The sequence below is a fragment of the Meles meles genome, chromosome 3 (assembly GCF_922984935.1).
Source record: "Meles meles chromosome 3, mMelMel3.1 paternal haplotype, whole genome shotgun sequence".
NCBI classification, from domain to species: Eukaryota; Metazoa; Chordata; class Mammalia; order Carnivora; family Mustelidae; genus Meles; species Meles meles.
In genome coordinates this window covers 104,178,396-104,199,426 of record NC_060068.1, presented here as the reverse complement: position 1 = coordinate 104,199,426, position 21,031 = coordinate 104,178,396, and the positions used below count along the sequence as shown (strand labels likewise).

The 21,031-nt window shown below is 49.0% G+C and overlaps 1 protein-coding gene across 2 annotated transcripts; it reads left to right on the top strand.

Moving 5' to 3' along the window:
* The first annotated feature begins 342 nt into the window (after positions 1-342).
* Positions 343-15,953, top strand: DELE1 (DAP3 binding cell death enhancer 1). Of its 2 annotated transcripts, XM_045999927.1 has the most exons (13): positions 343-2,115; positions 2,781-2,895; positions 2,987-3,110; positions 5,461-5,608; positions 6,562-6,723; positions 6,982-7,070; positions 7,170-7,266; positions 10,131-10,273; positions 11,110-11,268; positions 11,354-11,446; positions 13,653-13,818; positions 14,354-14,593; positions 15,370-15,953. In XM_045999927.1, the coding sequence occupies exons 1-12, from the start codon at positions 2,085-2,087 to the stop codon at positions 14,590-14,592; spliced, it is 1,566 nt and encodes a 521-aa protein (XP_045855883.1). In that variant the 5' UTR covers positions 343-2,084; the 3' UTR covers position 14,593; positions 15,370-15,953. The 2 variants fall into 2 exon arrangements, with proteins under 2 accessions (XP_045855883.1, XP_045855882.1); XM_045999926.1 differs by having other exon boundaries at positions 346-2,115; positions 14,354-15,953.
* Positions 15,954-21,031: the final 5,078 nt, after the last annotated feature.

The window sequence follows — 21,031 nt, the reverse complement described above, 5'->3', positions numbered from 1 at the left end:
TCAAACATGAAGGGCCCTCAGGATTTATATGTGGAATGAACATATTCCTACCCAAATCAATAAATCCCTGATTGGGGTCTAGTGCTCTTGTCTGTAATTGTCTTCAGCACAAGGTGTCCAGTCAAGAGACACTGTTTGACAGTTCGTCAAGTTCTATGTGGGACACAAAATGGGAAAATGCCATCCCTCCCCTGAGGGAAAGAACTGGGGAGAGTAGACTTACACAAATGAGATAATTAAATAACAGGACAACATATAATTACTGCTCAATTGTGTGGTAAGAAATTAAGTGCTACAGGAATTGGGAAAAGCAGAGAACAGTGAGGGCTCAAACAGTTGTCACTGAAGAGCTGGACGTGGCCAAGCCTGGGGGCATGAAAAGGATTGCAGACAGGCTGACAGGAAGAAAGGTGCAGAAGTCCCCGGAGGAAGAACAGAGCCAAACCAGCACGCTGGTTATTTTGAGGCAGCAACACAAGGAATGTGAAAGGTGGCTGTCCCAAATCCCAAAGCAAGGGTATCTCTAAACAGTTTCCCAATATTTGCACTCCTGAGCCTTTATTTTTTGTTTCTTCTGCGTGTAATGGCTTTCTTCTTTCTCTGCCTAGCCAACTCTTTACTCATATGTAAAGGTCCAGCTCGAATGCGACTACTTTCCTGAATCCTTTCTCAGTATCCCATAACCCAGTGCTCATGCTTCTATTGGGACATATCTATTGTTTTTGTCTGCTCACCTCCTCCACCACTGCAATAGCAAATTACATTGGGCTCTTACTATGTGCTAGGGGCTATGCTAAACATTTTAAATGGATTATGTAATCTTCAATTTCAGGGGGTATTTTTTCTGTTTTATAGATGAAGAACCTGAGGCTTAAAGTGCCTAAGTAAACTGCCCAAGAACACATAGCTAGGAAGTAAGAAAGCCAGGGTTCAAACCATTTGTGGAATTCCAGAGGCCATTCTTAAAACATGGGATGGTGTATTCAGGGAGGTAACAAATGCTCTTTACTTAACTGTCTTCTCAGATTCTAGCATAGTGGCTGCCATATGGCTTAAATACTGTTGAATAAATACAACTGTCTTGTCATGCCAGGGTCTAAAAGTAGGTGATCCCAGTAAACTGTTACCCCAGGTGTAGACTTCCACCCAACCGCAAGTCATGTACCTGGGGGAAAGGAGGGTGGAAGTCCAAGCATCTTACATTTGAATTTGAGTTCCTTTATAGATCCGCGTGGTGAAAGCAGAACCATTCTCTTCCACACAGAATAATGCATAGATAACACTGGGTGGGTCTGTGACAGGTTTTGATTAACGGGTGTGTGTGTGGGGGGGAATCTCCTCTTAGGTATTTGGAAAGCAACTCCCGCAGTTCCTGTTGAGCCAGCAAGGACTAGTCGAGATCACTCCATCAGATCCTATCATGGCGCAGGCTGAGGCCCAGACAGGAAAAGGGGTCGTGCGGAAGCTACACGGTGACAGAAACCTGAGCCACAACTGGAACCCCGGAATCAGAACGCTGTCTTTTTTCAGTCGCCTCCCCGTTCGGTCCGGGCCGCATCTCCTAGTAGCGGGCCTCGGACGGGAGAGCTCGGACTACGAGCTTCTCTCGTTGGACCCTTGAGCTCCTCAGCCACCTGGCCCTGGTTACTCGTCCAGTGAGGGACTGGTGTCTGCAAAGTTGTCCGGCGCAGGCGCCACCGATCTGCGCAACCGAGACCCTCGGCCCCACCTCTCCACAGTCCCGTTTCTGACGTGGTTCGGCTCAGCCACCTGCGAACCCCCGCGGCTGCGCGCTCTCCCCGTTCTCGGGCGGGCGACGAGCGACGCCTCTTCCAGGGGGAGGTCGGGCCCACATCCATGTCCTTGCTGCAGCTCACCTCCTCGCCAGCCCTGAAGACGCCTACACCCCCCACTTCCTTTCGCGCAGCGCCCGGCCTTCCGGCTGTGACCCTTTCTAATTGGCTGACTGAGTGCTTCCCTGGGACTCGGCCATTCGGAGGGCGCCACAGCGGTCCCTCTAGCCGCCGCCCCGTGGCCGGCCCTCGGTCTTGGGACTGCGAGTTCTCTATGCTGTTGGCGACGGCATGTGGCGCCTCCCGGGACTCCTGGGCCGCGGTAAGAGGCGTCGGAGCCGCGGGTCGTGAGGCAGCTGAGGCCCTGAACTGGAGAAGGAGGATCGGCCATGAAGACTGAACCGAAGCCTTAGCAGGCGGGGTTGAAGTTGAGGAAAGGCGGAGTCTAAATGGGCGGGGCTACACCCGCCTGTCAGGGCCGCGGAATTCGAGGTGTGGGTGGGGCTCATGGGAACAGTGTGGAGCGTAGAGCCACGGAAATGGGTGGGGCTATTGGAAGGGGAGGAGTCAAATATCCGGGGCTTGGAGTCCGAAAGACAAGCACGGCAGGTGGAGTAGGCGGAGCCAAGAAAAGAGGCGGGATTTAGAGACGGAGCCTTCAAACGCTGAGCGAGGTTGTGTGTAACTGCCCGGTAATTTTATTATGACAGTGATCGTCAGCCCTGGGAGGATTTCAGAGTCACCTGGGGAGCATTTTCAAAATATGCCCTGAATGATCCTGGCTTATTGGTTTTGGATGGCACCTCAGAAACTGCACTAAGCAAGAGTCCCCGTATGTCCTTGTCTAAGAACAGTAGGGCAGCCCGCCAGTGATTCCTGGGTTCCTGTGGTGTGGCTCTGTCAAGCGGACAGAGGAAAGATGGGTGGGGCCTCCACTGCCTGAGTTCTATTTATGTCAAGGTGACTGATTTTTGTGGTTCTACACAGCTCTTCCCCGTCTGCTGGGACCTGGCCTCCGGGGGGTGACCCCCAAGTCCACTAACCCAGATGGGCCGCAGGCTGCCTCCTCCAACCTGCTGGTCCCTGTGCCCAGCTTTGATAGGTGAGATACTCCCATTCTGTCACCCATCTCTTCCTCCGGCCTCCTCCTCCCACTTGGGCTAGAACTTGATAGTCTTTCTTGCCTCATCTAGGTCAGGCTCCCATGGCCCAGGCCCAGGCACAAACAGGGGCCCAAGGTCCCATGGATGGAAGGATGCCTTCCAGTGGATGTCTTCCCGTGTTTCCTCAAACACCTTGTGGGATGCCGTATCATGGGTAAGTCTTCCCCAGTCCTGTCCTTGCCCTTCAGTGTGGATGAGAATGATCCTGCATGGGAATATAGCCTAGAAACAAGAGCTAGAGCATCAATGTTCCCACACTCAAAATTTGAGTAACCCATGGCATTTGGAGCATATCTGGTGAGGTATTGCTGCTCCCCTTCTCCCTGCCTTCTTCTTCCTTTCATTCAGTAAAAATGTGTTTAACATCTCTGAGCATTTTTGTTAGGCACTAGTGATGCAATGGAGAGCAAGGTAGATACGATTCTTACCTTGATGAAGCTTACAGTGAATAATACGAAACAGCTGACATTTTATGTATTAATGAAATATTATATATGCATTATCATTTTTAATCCTTACAAAAATCTTGCAAGGAAATATAATCTCCATTTTATAGATAAGGGAACTTGGGCTCTGAAACTAGGTAACATGCTTAAGGTCATACAGCTATGAAGTAAAGAAACCATATTTATTTTGGAGCTCATGATCTTAGCTACAAGGCTCTACAGCTTATTGTTTATTTCTCTGTGTACTTTAATTTTGTCTTTCTCCCTTAATGAAGATGTAAACTCCATGGGGACAGAGACTGTAACTTGTCTTTGCCAGTGTACGCAGCACCTATTGTAATAAAGAAGTATTTGAGTATGCACAGGAAGGGACAGGGAAATGCTAGTACAGATCCTCGTATATGATAATTGCTCAGAAAATATTTGTTGGGGCGCCTGGGTGGCTCAGTGGTTAAGCGTCTGCCTTCGGCTCAGGTCATAATCCCAGGGTCCTGGGATCGAGCCCCACATCGAACCCCACATCAAGCCCTGTATTGGGCTCCCTGCTCCATGGGGGAGCATGCTTCTCCCTCTTCCACTCCCCCTGCTTGTGTTCCCTCTCTCGCTGTGTCTCTCTCTGCCAAATAAATAAATAAAATCTTTAAAAAAAAAAAAAAAGAAAATATTTGTTGACTCTCCCATAGGTCAGTTGACTCGACCTATAAAGTCAGGTGCTCAGTAGCGAACACTAGGTCCAAACAGGGCAGAATGTTTGCCATCCAGGCTCTGTACACACCATTTTCGTGTCTGTCACATCTTATCCCTATCACTTTCTTGCTGTATACTTTGGGCAGGTAACTTGACTTCCCTGAGCCTCAGTTGTCTCATTGTAAATTGGTGTTACCAGCAGAATGGAACTTGGAATGCCTCTGTGGCAAGGCCACTTCTCTCTGTTGGGGCTGTGGACTAAGGGCATAGCATACCCTGGAGAGCAGAGCATTTTCCCAATTTGTTGAGGACCTGAGCCCTAAAGCAATTCCACAGTGAGTCCTTTTGGAAACTGGGTTTGAATTCCAGGGGTCCTGATGCTGTCCCTCAGCTCTGTCACTGTTGACCATGTGAAAGGGCCTGGGTACAAGCTGTCCCCACTGCCGTGGATACATGTCCCTTCTCTTCCTTCTGGTCTCAGTTCACATATCACTCCTCCAAGAGAGGCTTTCTTTGATGCCCTATTTTCTCAGACCTCCCTCTTATGCTCTGTGAAAACTCCTGATTTGTTTTGTTTTGTTGGCATTTAGCATAACTTGTAGTTATTGTGTTTATATTTCTGTGTACTCAAAATCTGTCTTTCTCCCTCAGTGAAAATGTAAACTCTATGAGGACAGAGACTGTAGCTTATCTCAGCCAGTGTACTCCGTGCCTGTTGTAATAAATAACTGTTTGGGTGTTCACAGGAAGGGAGGGGGAAAACCAAGCAGTCACTGGACTAGGAGCTAACTTAGGTCTTCCACAGACCTGTCAGAGAAGAGACACCAAGACACTTTCAGCAGGCCTGTACCTGTGACTGCATCTCTGGTGGGGTGGCTTGGGCAGAGGGAAGGAAAGACTTGTGCCCCAGGCTACAGAAGGAGAGTGAACCTGATGGGGAACTCTGACCTGTCACTATAATTGTGGCCAAACCCCGGCTTACCGTAACATTATCCTTTTGCCTGCTTGGCTTTATTTATTCATTAACTTACCATGCATTTGATAAATACATGTATATTTTTATTAGTACTATATCTTAGTACTCTCTTAGGCTCTGGGGATACATCAGTGAGCAAAACATACACGATTCCTGCCCTCATGGGGCTTAGAGACTAACAGGAGAGACAGAACTTAGGTAAATAATTGTTGAGATGATTGTTGAAGCCCCAGTGTGACCAGGGCTTTATAGGGGAAGTTTGGGCACTGGGAGATTAGTTGATCTCAGCCGGGAGTCTGGAAAGACTTCTCGAGGAAGTGATGTTTGAGCTGAAGGGTGAGACTGAAGGAGGTGACCGGTACAGAGTCCGGTCCCTGATGTGCTGTCTTTTCCAGGGCACTCTGGCCGTGCTGGCCCTGCAGCTGGCAAGGCAGATCCACTTCCAGTCGTCCCTGCCAGCAGGACCTCGGCAAACGGGGTACTGCTCTTGGCGCAGTCCCCTGGACCGTTTCCTCTCATCTCCCTTGTGGCATCCGCGCTCCTGTGAGTTCTCAGTCCCAGGGACAGCAGGGCTAGGCTGGGAGTATCTCTGGGCCAGGAAGTGTCTCTGGACACACCTCAGGAAAAGAGCCATCAGCAGCTCCTTGCCTTTCCTATCTGAAGTCAGAGGAAAGGGAATGTGAGGAAGTTCTATCCGCCCAGAGTGTGGGCCACACCTGCTCTTCGGTGTCCTCCCATGTCCTCCCCTCACCTTCCATGGAGGGAGCCCCACAGGGATCCAGACTACTTCAGATCCTGGGTGTGGCTTCCTGCTTACCCCTGAGCCAGTTAGGTCATTCTCTGGTTAGTCATTCATGAATAAGTGAATCTTCATTGAATAGCTATCATGTAGTATGGTACCCAGGCAGTATAACCCAAGTGGTTAAGACCCTGGAGTTAGTGTCAGGGTTCAAGCCCCAGAGCTGTTGCATACTAGTCTTGTGTCCCTGAACAAGTCACTTTTAACTTCCTTGTGCCTCAGTTTTGTCATCTATAAGATGGGGTAATAATAAAAATCTACCTCATAGGTTTCTTGGGAGAAGTAAATGAGTTAATACATGTCAAAGAGTTAGAACAGTGCCTTGCACATAGTAAGTACCCAGAAAGTATTAGTTTAAGTTCTTGTTCTTACGATTACAATCATGATCCATATTATCATCAAAGTGCTAGGTGTTGAGGCTACAATAGTGACTAAGGTAGATGCCTCCATACTACTAGAAAAATCTAGGCAGATGAATGGTTTATACCCAGGGCAGGTGATCAGCATAAATGGTGGCCCCTCTGGACCCCTACAGATAGAAGCCAGCAAATGAAATGGAGGAGGGAGGTCGGGGTGTGTGAAGGAGGTGACAGGAGATTCCACGTTTTCCCCCCAAACCTCGGGGAACCCTTAGGCCAGCTCAGGCAGACCAAGCTGATCCCCTCCTGATGGGACTGCTCTTATTGGGTCTTTCCAGCACTTCGGAGACACATCCTTCCCAGCCCTGATGTACCAACTCCCAGGCATACTGGTCCCAGGGAACCCAGGCTGGGCCAGGAAGAACGCTCCACTCAGTCGGAGAACCTCTCTTCACACAGCTCCTTGAGGGCATCTGGTCCTCAGGGCCCTTGTGAGGAAGGTATGTTTCCACCACCTATAATCAGCCAAAGGTGGGGGCGGGGTGGGGAATTGGGCGGATAGACCATTTTTGGTGCATATGCGGGATGAGGGGATTGTTGTTCTTGTAGGGCACCTGCTTTCTGGGGCACTTCGGAATGAATCTGTTACCTGGTAGTGGCGCTGGCTGGAGGGGTTGGGGAGACTGAGACAGGGAGAGAAAAGGAGAAACCACACTTTCTCCTTTGTCCTGACTGGGTGTCACCCATTTTCCTTGCAGATCCCAGTGATCTCAGCTTCCTGCCCACCAGTGGTAACTTTCGACCCAGGGCAGAGCCAGCCCAGCTTCAGCCCACTGGAGAAAAGCAGGTATTGTTCAGATTTGGCCTCCAGATTCTTGTAACTTTCCCCTGGGTAGGTGGCAGTTCCAACGAACCATCCCATGATGAGTCTTTATTTCTTCCCCAGGAACAAGAGAAATCAAAAACTCTTTCCCTCGAGGAGGCTGTGACGTCCATTCAGCAGCTCTTCCAGCTCACCGTTTCCATTGCTTTCAACTTCCTGGGTAACTGGGTGGACCTTGCTTCAAGGCGGGCGGATGGGAAAATGGAAAGACTTTGGGGCTGGTCAAACAGAGTTAGGGTAGGGAGTGCTTCAAACAAGAGAGAGTTTATTTTCGCCCAGGTAGGTAGACCAAATCTGGCATGGTGGCACAGTCAAGTCAGGGACCCATCCTCTTGATTCTGCCATTCTTAAAACTGGCTTCCATCTCAAGGTCCAGTTTGGCTGTTCTGGCTTTTTTCTGGAAGGGGAAAGGTGGGAAAGCTAAAGAATCACCCCTTTGCAACCTGCAAGTTGTACAAATCATTGTCCAGAGTATAGGCTTATGGCCACGCCTACTTGCAGAGGAGACTGGGAAATGTAGTCTGTAACTGAATGACCAGGTGCTTTCCTGAAAATTCTGTTATCGTGTAAGAAGGAGAAGAGAAATCTTGGAGGATACCTTGCATTTTCTGACACATCTAGGCAAGAACAAGCCCCTGAGGTCTGGAGCAGGCCCTCAAGTACACAGACAGGAGCACTTTACCCACATCTGGAGACTCCAGGTGCCGCTCCACTGTCTGTCCTGTTCTCCATGGTGGCTTGGCTTAAGTTTCAGGCCTTTTAATGTGGCGACTCACATAATTCGCAGATGGGTGAGAAGCTGGGATTCATTCAGTACAAATTTCACCTTTTGCTAGGCCCTATTTTAGGTTTTAGGGATACAGTGATTCATAAGACAGAGTCCTTACTCTGATGGATCTGACATGTGAATCAAGGTGGTGGCGGGCGGGGGCAGGGGAGAAAAACAATAAGTTGGCAAACAAGAGAATTTCCAGTGGTGGTAAATGTTATAGAGAAAGGTAAATAGAGGAGTGTGTCAGTGACTTGGGGAAGTCCTCACTGATGGAAAGAACTTTGTGCTAAGGCCTGATTGACAAAAACAAGCCAGTCTTGTTTCCATCCAGAGAAAGAGCTATCCAAGTGGAGGGAACAGCAAGTACAAAGGTCCTGAGGCAGGATTGAGTTTTGCTTGTTAAAGGAACAAAAGAAAGGTGAGTGTGGCTGGAACTTAGAGATCACCAGGAGTTTAGAAAAAGATGAAGTCAAGGGATGCCTGGGGGGCTCAGTTGGTTAAGCCACTGCCTTCGGCTCAGGTCATGATCCTGGGGTCCTAGGATTGAGTCCCGCATCAGGCTCCTTGCTCGGCAAGGAGCCTGCTTCCTCCTCTCTCTCTGCCTGCCTCTCTCCCTGCTTGTGTGTACTCTCTCTCTCTGACAAATAAATAAAATCTTTTTTTAAAAAAAAGAAAAAAATGAAGTCAAGAAGCAAGGAGGGGTCAGATCAGGCAAGGCCTTCTGAGCCACAGAGGAGTGTGGTTTTTTGAAGCAAGATAAGCCAATGGAGGTTTTACATTGGAGCAGGAGGAGGGACCATCACATGATCTGAATTACTTTTTCAGATTTCTCTGGTTGTCGTATGCACAGTCGTGGAGTGCAGAGATGTCAGAGGAAATAGGAGGCTGGGTTGGAGCTGTTGCTGATAGCATAGCAAGGCCTCATGGTGGCTTGGTTTTGGTTAGGGGCAGAAGAGAAAGAGAAGAGAGATGGATCAGGGAGCCAGCGGGGTGGGGGGAATGGACTCAGGGTGGTATCCTTCGCCCTCTTTAGTCTTCTCAAGGACAGAGGGCTCTGTGAATCCTGGACAGCGAATTTTCAGGTAGCGGGGAGGTGACTTTAATTCACTGGGGAGGGCTGAATGGAACCTGGCTTCTGCCTCATTAGCTTTTTGTAATTTTGATGGGCAGACAGTCTCTTCTGAGAATTTTCTTGCCCATTCCTTCATTCATATATTCATTTATTCAGCAATGCTAAGCAGTGTGGCAGAACACAAAGGGAGCATAAGCCATAATCATACTTTGCATTTGTATAGAGCTTTCACCCAATGCAAAGTTATTTCTTCTACATTCTTTTTCTGCTTCTGCCTCCAGGATTTTGCAGTCTAATTGAGGAGACAGTGCTTGTCCTCTGGAAACAGTTTAGTTCAGAGAAAAAGGCTTGTATATTAAGTAAATGCCAAAAGAGTGTTTAAAACCTGAGTGTGGTCTGAAGGTTCCAGAGAAACAGGATGGGAAGGCCTGATGGTGGAGGCAGAGAGATAACCCCAGGCAGGAGAGACAGCTCAGGAAAAGGTTTCAATGGGAACTCGGGGACTTGGCTGCACCCAGCCCTGTCTCTGTTTTTCATTTGTTTCTTTGTTTCTTTGTATCATACAGTGCACATGGGCTTGGCTGTCGGACATCCCGAGTTCATCTGTGTTGTAGTTCTTATATTCTCTCTGATGAGTTCCTCCTAAAGCAGGATTAACAGTATCAGCTGTTATCAGTTACATTTAGTTGGTTACAAGCAGCTCGAACCCCCTCTGGCTATCTTAAGCACAGAAGGAATCTGTTGGGATCTGTTGACTTGCCATGTGTCAGAAAGAACAAGAATGAGGGGGGCAGTGACTTAGGGATGGTGTCTTCAGAGTGCTGCTTTCACAATAAACCTGCAAAAGCTGTTTCTCATGCCTCAACCAGGTTAAGATTCCAATTCCTGAGTGAGGGACTTATTGGTGGAGAAGAGCACAGTACATGGATTGGTAGCATGGGGAGTGGGGGAAAGGGGAGGTTCTCCTCCCAAAGGGAGATTGGGATGCTGTCACCAAGAGGAGGATGTTGTATAGGAGGACAGAAGCCACTGGGGTCTTTGGCAAACCAGTGGAACATTTGGAGGATGGAAACATGGAAAGTGTCTAGCACCAAAAAGCAAGGAAGCAGCCTATGAGTTGGCCAAGGATGTGGGGAAGTTCAGAGAGGAAGCTGTATTTCTGCCCTCTGCTTTCTCACAGGCACAGAGAACATGAGGAATGGGGACTACGCGACAGCCTTTTCTTACTTCCAGAAAGCAGCAGACCATGGCTACAGCAAAGCACAGTACAACGTGGGCTTGTGTCACGAGCATGGCAGAGGCACCCCCAGGGACCTGGGCAAGGTACCAGACCTTCTCTCTGTCCTAGGCCTGTCCGCCATGCTGCACTGTCGAGAGGTGACCTCCAGAAATGAGCAGTGGGCAGGGGTTGGGGAGAGTTCGGCTTCTGTCTCTCAGCCACAAGAGAAGAAGAAGAAGCTCCTAACTTCTAGGAATTTCGACTCAAAAGGAGTCAGGGACCTTGTTGGTCTTCTTCGCAGCTGTATCGTCAGGACCTAGAACCTTACCTTGGGGAATGGATTAATTCATTCTAAACAAGTAGGAAAGTAGACAAAGATGTTCTATACAAGGGTGAATTTCTTAGAATTGTATATGATGGCAAAAGAAGAGGGAAGCAGTTTGAAGTTCCTTCCATTGCATTGGTTTATAATATCTATGTGGGTCTTAAATATAATGGGCTAGGTCTGTATTTACTGGCAGGGAAAGACATTCTCTGTGTATTGTTAAGTGAAAAAATAGGTTACAAAATTGTGAATGTTGTTCTCTGTCTCTCTGTTTATTTTCCTCTGTTATACACACATACATTTATATACGTCTGTGTATGTGAATGTGTATGCGTGTAGGTATAAACACATGTGTGTGGGGGAAGAAATTTGCAAAGCTGTGAACTAAAAGGTGAGCCGAGAATGATCTTTAGAAGACAGAATCTCTTGGGATTTCATGTTTCTATTTTCAGTTTATCTGTATTTTGAAATTTGGGCTTATCTGTATTTCCTGACTAATCTGTATGGATTAGGTCCTATTTAATTAAAATAATTTTTACAAATTTCACTCGAAGGGAAAGCTGGCTTGCAGGGGTACCTGCTAACTTGGGGAGGGGGTCTCTCCCTTTGTCCCAGGCAGTCCTTTCCTACCAGCTTGCTGCCAGCCAGGGCCACAGGCTGGCTCAGTACCGCTACGCCAGGTGTCTGCTGCAAGGCCCAGCCTCCATGGGGGCACCTAAGCGGCAGAGGGCAGTGTCCATGCTGAAGCAGGCTGCTGACTCGGGCTTGAGAGAGGTGAGTGCCCATGCGGGGTGTCTCCTGGAGCACGTGGGGCCAGGAAGGGACCAAGATAACGTTTCTCCTTCCTCCCTGGCCACAGGCTCAAGCTTTCCTCGGGGTGCTTTTCACCAAGGAGCCACACCTGGATGAGCAGAGCGCAGTGAAATACTTTTGGCTTGCAGCCAACAATGGGGTAGGCCATCTCCAGCGTCCCACCATGTTGGGGGATCGAGTCTGAGGAAGGAGGGGATTTGGGAACTGGTACTGAGCTCCAGGGTGCACAGGATACGGTTGACGGGGACACATGGGGTGGGCTGGCTTTAACTCTTAACTGTCACTGACTTACTGTGTGACCCCTGGGCAGGTCTAGTGGCGCAAGGGAGCTGGCTTACACCAGTCTGCAAGAGGTGCTGGGGGGGCCTTAAAATCAGCTGTGGGAGGAGTGTGTGCCACACAGAAGGGACTCAGGACTACAAAGCAGGGCTGGTTTCACTGGACAGCCTGTGATTACATTTATCAGCACATGACTAGGCTGGTGGCTTCTTGTTTCCCTTGTCTCAGACTGCCTCACCTGTCTGCTGCTTCGCAGGGTTGTTGTAGTTGTTGTTGTTGTGAGGAGCCCAGTGTACCTAAGGTAACAGGTGTGCGAGCGAGCACTTGGTAAGTGGTGCACGAGGAAGGTGCGTCCTCATGAGCTGTGCGGTTCAGGGAAGTCAGAAGACATGGAGTAGTTTGGGGGTGGTGGCACATGTAGGAGGGTATTGTCGCCCAGCCTGCGGGAACCAGAGTATATCCTCTGGAGTATTACTTCCAGGCGGTGTTTGTAAGTAATCCAGGGGAAAACATGGTCCGAGGGGTTTGGAAATACTGAGCCAACCAGCTGTCTTCAATGCAGGAGATCTCAGAGCTTTCTCTCCGTGCCATTCACCAAAAGGGCATCTCTGATTTGCTGTACTCCTCAAGTGTACTTGACTAGGATTTTTCTTTTTTTGGTGTGGCCTCTTGGAGGACCAGGAGTACTGGATTAATGCAAGTCATGGCCTTGGATGAGAATTTCCCTGCAGAGGGGCTCCTCTGTGTTTTGGGGCCAGCACAATGATAGCTTCAGCAAACTCCTGGGCATCAGAATACTTTCTTATTTTTACTTGGTGTTATCTGTCGTTGCCGTCGAAAGGAGGGCAATGTCACTCACCAGTACTGCCTCTGTGCCTGCCTTCCTTGATAGAGCCCCAGGATCTTCTCGGGCTGAGGGTGCCTCACATCCTTCACGAGCTGGACAAGCCTGGGGGCCCTTTGGTCTGCTTTAGTCACGCAGCATGCTAGGAGATGTGCACAAAGTGTGCTGGGCGCAGTCCTCACACTCACCCACTCAGCAGGAACTGGGTCTCTGTAGGTTTGTGCTGAGCAGTGTGGCAGGGTGGGAGTTTTGGACTTATGAGTGTCCGGTGCTGGCCGTGAGCCTACCATATTTATGATGTAGACTTTGTTCCACATGTTACAGAAACTTGGTCCAGAAATTTGACACTAGAAGGTAGAAGAGAAATGGGACCGTGGTTGGGAATCAACAGAGTATTTTGGTTTTTTTTAAGTTGGGGGCCTGAATATAACGATAATATTCCACCAGAGAGGGTGAGATTAATGATGGGGGCAAATAAAGGTATGAAAATAATAATAACAGTAATCTAAGCATTGTTCATGTATTAATGTATGTTATCATCATAACAATGCAGTAAGATAGGTACTGTTACGATTTCCCACTTTATAGATGAGGAGACTGAGGCACAAAGGCATGGAGTACTTGCCTAAGGTTCCTCCACAGTAGGTGGTGGAGCTGGGATTGGAACCCAGGCAGTCTGCCTCGATAGGTTGTGCTCCGCAGCCCTACCTTCTCCTAGTTGTCAGGGGAGAGAGGATTCAGAACCTTTTAATCTTTCAGACGGGGAACATTCTCTGGACTGTATGTTTTGTGGGGCCTTGGTAGAGGTTTAGAGGGCATGCAGGGCCTTTGGGGAAGCTTAGCCTCCCCTCTCGCTCCTGGCTCTTTCAGCTGAAGTAGGAGCCTGACTCCCGGGTTCTCCATACTTGGGCTGACTGCTCCCCATGGCCCTCATGTCTGCCCGCCTTCTGCACCAGCCTTGGCCAGAGAAGCAGCAATGCTGCTCTGGCTCGAATCTTCCTGGGCAGAAGGATCCCCAACTCCTCTGTGCTGGGCAAACTCCAGGCCTCTGGCTTTTTGTACTTGTGATCCCTTGGTCCAGAGAGGGCCAGGACTGGGCCTTGAACCTGCACAGATGAAGCCCGGGTTTGTCTGACTGCTCTGCCTTCCTCCTGCCTTTGCATTTCAGTTCTTCACTCCTGCAGGTGTACACATCTGTGTGTCTGTCCATCTTCCCCTTTAGGACTCACAGAGCAGGTACCACTTGGGAATTTGCTTTGAGAAGGGCCTTGGTGTGCGGAGGAACCTGGAAGAGGCTGTGAGATGTTACCAGCAGTCCGCAGCTCTGGGCAATGAACCTGCCCAGGAGAGGTTGCAGACCCTCTTTTCCATGGAGGCAGCAGGTAAAGGTGTGTGTCGAAGCCAACAGGTTCCCTCCCACGAGCTGATTACCCTGTGGCAGAGAAGGGGGTGGCAGTAGCCCTTGGTCCAATTGCCATTTCCTCCCCCAGAAACGGGTAAGAGTATAGCTTTTTGAGTCAGATACGCCTGAGTTTTAACCGCTGCTCTGTCACTGAACTTGGACTTGGTGTCTTTGAGCCTTCGGTTCTTCACTTCTGAAAGTGAGAGTACTACTGGTACCTCCGTCACTGGGTTGTAAGGATTAAATGGGATGACTCTAGAGGGTTCAGCACAACCTAGCACAGAGCAGGTATTGAATAAGTGGGAGCTAATCTGATAATTTTTCAGGAGAGACGGTCTCCCAAGATACCGCCTCATTGTCCTGAATTACCCTTCAAGGCCTCTGAGAGTCCTGCTCACTCATGAGTCACTCGGGCTGGCCTGGGTTAACAACGCCAGAGCCCACTAAGTCCTTGAAGAAGTCCTTGCTCTGAAGTAGGAACCCACAGTATGAGTAAGAGCTGCTCTCGTTTCTCCTCACAGCCCTGGGGACCAGCGAACTGGCAGTTAAAGGATTGAAGTCCTTCTCCAGTCCCTCCCTCCACAGCTTCAACACTCTGCTGGCCGGGACCTCCCACCTCCCACACGCCTCGAGCACAGGGAACCTTGGCCTCCTCTGTAGAAGTGGGCATCTCAGAGCCAGCCCTGGAGCCCCCAACATTGCTCTCCCCCCGTTCAGCTATCCCTTGGAAAGAAGTCTTGTCAGACTGGGTTTTGGCTAAGGTGAGATAAGACCTAGTCACTTGTGCCTCTCACTGGTGTTGAGGGGGAGAGCAGAGAGGTTGGATGGTAAGAAAAACAGGTGTCAGTGTCCTTTTCCAAGGTGGACATGCCAGTGGGAGCTGAGGATCTCAAGCAATTTCAAGTACATGGCCCATGAATGACTTTGACCTTTCCCCCAGTTGGTAGCCTCCCAAATGAGAAGTGGAAACAACCACAGTGATTTCTGGTTCTGTGCACAAAAGGGATTCATTCAGTGACCTGTGAAAAACTCTCCTGAAGGGTCCAGAGACCCTGGACCTCACCTTAGCCTATGACCTTGAGTAAACCCCTTACCTATTTCCTCCCGTGCCTCAGTTTCCTCAGGCTCCGACTATATCAGTTTTTGCCAACATCTGATGTATGTGCCTCTGGTGGTTCATGAGAGGATTTTAGGTACTCAATATTTTCTATCTTACTAGTTGGATATTTAATAAATGGATAATTAATAATGCAAAAATGTGACTAGCACATCATGGTTTCACAGATATTAAAAATAATCCATTTAAAGAAAAACATTGTGAAATTGGATAAAGGGGAACACAGATCCGGAGAGGTGGCAAAAACCATGAGGGTGGTTCCATGAATGGCTAAAACTCAGAGAACACTTAATCAGGCCATTCTCAAGATGAGCCCCAACATTCGCTTTTATTCATCCCCTGTGGATTCATGATCATCTCCCATTTCACCTTTGATTTGGAAGGAACGAGTTTCTTGCCGTATCTGCTTGACTTTTTCAGATCCTCTCACTTCAGCCCTAAAGAAGGGAGCCTGTGGGTTCTCAGAGAGATACCACAACTTGAGCCCCAGAGCAGAGGCCAGTTGTCTTCTCAACTTCCCAAAGAACCTTAAGTACCTGCCCCAGCACAGTAAAGAAGAAAGTGTGTGAAGACCCAAGTCCAGGCCATGTCAGCTTGAAGCAGTGACCTGACCCACTACATTGTTTTCTCAGTTGTAAACCAAAGGCATTGGTGTCTGCCCTTCTACCCTACTGAGCCTATGTGGGGCATTTTGTGGCAGAGAGGACCTTGGTCCTCACTGAAGCCCAGGGAGGCGGAGTGGTGCCCATGGTTACACAGCTTTATGAGTCAGTAGGCCAGGAGAAGACCCAGGCCCCCTGACTCCTAGCCCAGGGCTCTTTTGTGCCTTTCACACAGTAGCTTTATGTGAAAGTGTTCTTGTCATCCGGCCAGTGTGAGGGAGGAAGTGGAGACTGAGCGCCTGGAGGTTTGCAGCAGGGAAGTGTAGATTTAGAGATCCTTGTTTGTGAAAGGTATGCCAGAAAGGGATGAGAGTTTAATAAAATAGATATTGGATTATCTCATCACTCTTGCCCTTGAGTATGTTGGGGAGACCTGGGGGTTGGGCAGGGGGAGCTGAAAGCTGAGGCTCCAACCTCATTTCTAAACTCTCCATTAACCAATTTGAAGGGTCTTAAAAGCTTCTCCAAGAGAGAGACTTAGGAAAAAATGATTTCTGAGTCAACGCTAATGACTCCAATTACTGAATTTGTGCATAGCTGTTCCCTGGCTTCTGGATCTTAGCCCAAGTTCAATAGCATAGATGCGGTGGGGGTGAGGGTGGGGGAAGGACTGAGGACCAAATCCTCTAGTAACTGTTCAAATGGGAAAGACCACCCAGCTCCGCTAGTTGAGAGGTGGGAGGAATTGGGCGGGAGAGGGTTGTCCATGTTTTCCCCTCTGCTCCGTATCTCTCCCCACCCCAATCCTGCCAACCTCTAGTGGGTCCTATCATACTCTTCTAGCACCTTCCTCTCACTACTGGCTTCCTCCAGCTCCAGCATCTCCCCCTGACTGCTGTTTCCTTTCCAGGGCTGCCTTGCACACTGGCCACTGCCACCCCCGCCCCACCCCCACCACCCTCCACTGCCATGCTGGTCCCCTTATGCAGTTGCCTCCCACAGATGGCTCCTTGGGATCTGGGACCTTGTTGTCTTTGTAATCTGGAATCCTCAGCACTTAGCACAAGGTCCCTTGCTGGTATGGGCTCCATATACACATTGGTTAAAGCTCAGGTTTTTAAATTGTGCAACGCACTAAACTCTGGAAAAAAAAAAAAAAAGGTTTCTGTGGTCAAATAAGTTTGGGAAATGCTGTACCAGACATCACTTTTTTATAGATTCACAATGCACATCAGCATCTTTAAGGTTCCAAGAAGTCCTGCAGTGAAGAACTTGGTTAACCCTTTCCCAGCCTGAGCTGAGCCCAGAGCCTGGATCCATGCAGACTGCCCATCAACCTTCCCAAGGCACCTTCTGGAGACTGTCATTTCCTGCCCACCCTGTGGAGCCCAGCTCTTCAGCCGGTTCCCTTCCTGTTGTCATTCTGGGTTCCTGATTCCTTCTGGGGAAGGAGGGGCAGTTCACACAGCCCCAGGACAGTGGGTGTCCTGAGTTGATGATCAGATGTCACCCTCGTTCCTCCCAGTAATTATAAGTTAAGTATTTTTTTTTAAAGATTTTATTTATTTATTTGACAGAGAGAGATCACAAGCAGATAGAGAGGCAGGCAGAGAGAGAGAGAGGGAAGCAGGCTCCCTGCTGAGCAGAGAGCCCGATGCGGGACTCGATCCCAGGACCCTGAGATCATGACCTGAGCCGAAGGCAGCGGCTTAACCCACTGAGCCACCCAGGTGCCCCTATAAGTTAAGTATTGATTCAATTTGGGGTACCAGCCGTGGAGGTAGGATATTTTTAAGTTCTCCTGCTGGAGAGAGAGGATGGGAGAGTCATGAGAGAGGTGTTGTCAAGGGACCAAAAATCCTTGGCTGTTCAGTCTCTGTAGGCTCCACATGGCCCCAGGGGATGGGCTTCTTCCACAGACGGGGCCCTGCTGTGCTTTGCCTTTAAAATTCCATTATTAATGGCTCATTGTCATTGCCCTGAAAGGGCATACTGAGGGAGAGGACAGGGAAGTGGCCCTAGCCTGGGTTAAAATACTGGGGGACCCAAGTCTGGGGACCTAGGGCCCTCAGCAATGAGACTTTTGTGGAATTCTCTGCTGCCTCAGTTTCCTTATCCAGAGATGCTGTTTTCAGGGAGTCCTGATGCTATAGTCGGAATGAGGCTGTTTAAGTCATTATATCTTCAGTTCTAATACAGTGCAGGGTACTTAGTACATGTTCAGTAAATATTTATTCAAAAAATGTGTGGTTTTATGCACTGTCCCCCTCTCCACGCAATACCTAGCACCAAGCCTAGCTAACACATAGTAGGTGTTTTAAATGTTGCACCAGTGTTTCTGTATACCCCCCACTGCTATTTCTGACACATAGCAATTACTCAATAAACACAAAGTGTTTGTTGAATGAATGTTTCTGATCATGCCTCTCTCCTCTCCCTACCCATTACATTGTACTCCCTCCTTAGTAGGAGCCGGAAAAGGCTGGCCTATTTTCTAGGTGCATATTATGTGCCCAGCCGAGCCTGTGCTAAGACCACCTCCCTCCCTCTACTGTTTTCCTGTGGGGACTGGGTTCTCTCCAGAGTCCCCTGGGTAGTGGTTGCCGTCTCACGCTTGTTTCAGCCGAAGGAGAGGCAGGGTCAGCGAGCTGCCAAGCTGAAGTTGGGTGACAGACAGGAGGCTGCTATCAATCTCTGAGTTGCCCCCAGGCTCCAACTGAGCACTGCAGCGCACGCCTCGTGCTGGAGAATGGCTGACTATTGATAAAAAAAAACGTCCCTCTGTGCTTTCCAAATTAAGACGACATTTAACTGAGTGCTGGCTGGCTTGCCTGCTCCCTCAGTCTCCCAGGGGACAGAGCCCATCTTGGCGAAAACTGTTCTGAGCCTGTCCGAAGTCTCAGCTTTGACATCTGAGCTGATGCAAACACGTTCAGCATGCCCCATTCTGTCAGCATACCCTCTGTCACTCTCAGCCTATTCCTGGGAAAGGGCTGAGTGTCCCCAAGCTAGGATGGGTTGCATGGAGTCCGCAAGAGCGCTGACCTCATGTACGTACGTCCCCACGCTGACTGGACGTCAGCTGCCCCAGAACAGAAACCCCTCTACCCGTGAGTTCTCCAGGGTCTGTGGGCAAGGCAGAACCGAGGACCGACAGAGAGGATCACAGGGGTCCTCCATCTTCTGTAGGTCACAGACCCTTTTGACAATGTGGTGAAAGCACTGACTCCTTCCCATAGAAAAGTGGGCATTTTCTCAACTGTGCACGCAATTGAGCTGATTCTGGGATCCTGAAGGCCAACCAGGGACCCCAGCTCAGGAACTGTTGATATACTAAAAAGAATATTAAGGGCGCCTGGGTGGCTCAGTTGGTTAAGTGGCCGTCTTTGGCTCTTGTCACAGTCCTAGGGTCCCAGGATAGACACCTGAGTTGGGCTTCCCGCTCAGCGGGGAGCCAGCTTCTCCTTCTCTTTCTGCCCCCTCCACCCCCGCTCATGCTCTCTCTGTCTCGCAAATAAATAAATAAATACAATCTTTTTTTTTTTTTAATTTATTTGACAGACAGAGATCACAAGTAGGCAGAGAGGCAGGCAGAGAGAGAGGAGGAAGCAGGCTCCCTGCTGAGCAGGGAGCCCAATGCGGGGCTCCATCCCAGGATGCTGGGATCATGACCTGAGCTGAAGGCAGAGGCCTTAATCCACTGAGCCACCCAGGCGCCCCAATAAATACAATCTTTAAAAAAAAATAATAAAATCCTATGAATCCCAGATTCAGATCCTGGCCCTGCCACACACCTGCCATGTAGCTTGGTGCAAGGCAGAGTTTTCAGTCTCGCCTTTTCCTTGGCGATAAAATGTTCTAGCTTCTTATGACTAAAATTGCCTGTGTTTGTGGAGGTCGAGGCCTTGCCTTAAACCAATGCAGCATAACCTTTCATAGGTCAACATGTGCCTTAGAGAATCCAATAAGGATTTCCTATCCTCTGCCTAGAAAAATCTCTGTACACAAGGATTTGCCTAGTAATCCTGAGGTCTAAGGATTACAGATTCAGGACTTCTGACCTAGAGTGAAGCAGTGATCCAGGGTATCCAACGATCCAGCTGACAGCCATGCTTCCAGGTTTCTTTTTAATTAATTAATTAACGAGTTGCCAGGTTTCTTAGGTTGCCTCTTCCCTCATCACTTCTTCTCTCTACCCTCCCAACACCATCCCTGCGTCAAAAATCCACTAGTAATTGAGGAGGGGGGTGGTGGCAGTCAACATTGTCTACTCCAGTTCTGTGGTTTTTAGACTTTGATTTCACATAACGGAAACTTTTTTTCTTAATAATGACATCTTAGCTAGAGCTCCAATACAGATACAAAGGGACTCTGAAACACTGATTTATTCATTTATCTGTCCATTCCTGTCTTCAGCAAGTAAGTATGCATTAGGTGTGGCTTTGGGTCAGTCTCCTGGCTGGTCAGGCTGGTCTCAGTGCCTGCTGAGTCTCCCCTGGCCCCTCTCATTGGCTTGGGGAGCCCAACAGCTTGAAAATCACAGATCTTGGGAGGAAGTCACTGGCACCTGAAGTGACGTAATCAGAACCCCAGAGACTCTGCTCTTTAAGCTCTTAACTTTGGGGAGCCTCATTTTTATCATATGTAACGTAGAATAACAGGATAATGGTGCCACATTGGATTCCAAGTTTACATGGCTTTCATTATCCTTGATGAGGAGTATGATTGGCCCATTTCTTTGGACAGTGAACATGAGTATTGGCCTCCAAGAGGGATGGAAGGAAGAGCACAGAGAGGAATTTTTGTCTTCAGTGTCAAGGACAGCCCTATGCTACTGAGAGGCCTGAATGGCTAGCGAATGACTACTTGGAAATTTCCAGGAAATTTATAAGGCTGAGCCTTGGAAAAATATGGGCTATTTCTTTGCTTCCTCTTGCTCTGGAAGTTTTTGCTGCTGTCAGTATCGATTTCATAGACCCCATTCGTACACTGTCCTCTAGGGCCTGAATTCATGGGCCCAAACCTGCTACGACAGAGGAAGGTTTACCCACGAATGCTGGGTCCATGAAGATGACTACTGTACCTGAGGGGCTAATCGCTGGGAAAGGACAGGAGCCTGCAGAGGCCCAGGCCTGCGTCAGATCAGATCCAAGTTCCTCTTGGAAATGCAGAGCCGTGCTGGTCTGAGCAGCTTTAGAAATGTTCAAGTGTTTCATGAGGGGAACACAGACAAGTTCACTACTGGCAAAAGCTCACCTGTGGGGTCTTTTCCTTTCTTTTCCTTGGTTGGCAGTCTAGAATCAAGTTTAAGGGCATAGGTTTTGGTGTTGGTCAAGCCTAGTTCCAAATCTGGCTCTGCCTCTATATTCTCTCTCTCTCTCTCTCTTTTTTTAAGATGTATTTATTTATTTTAGAGACAGAGAGTGAGAGAGTATGCATGTGCTGGGGGAGGGACAGAGAGAGAGGGAAAGAAGCAGACG

Coding starts and splice junctions, on each gene's coding strand:
- DELE1 (XM_045999927.1), top strand. CDS start 2,085: ATGTGGCGCCTCCCGGGACTCCTGGGCCGCG. Junction 2,116..2,780: donor CCCGGGACTCCTGGGCCGCG/GTAAGAGGCGTC, acceptor GGTTCTACACAG/CTCTTCCCCGTCTGCTGGGA. Junction 7,267..10,130: donor CATTGCTTTCAACTTCCTGG/GTAACTGGGTGG, acceptor GCTTTCTCACAG/GCACAGAGAACATGAGGAAT.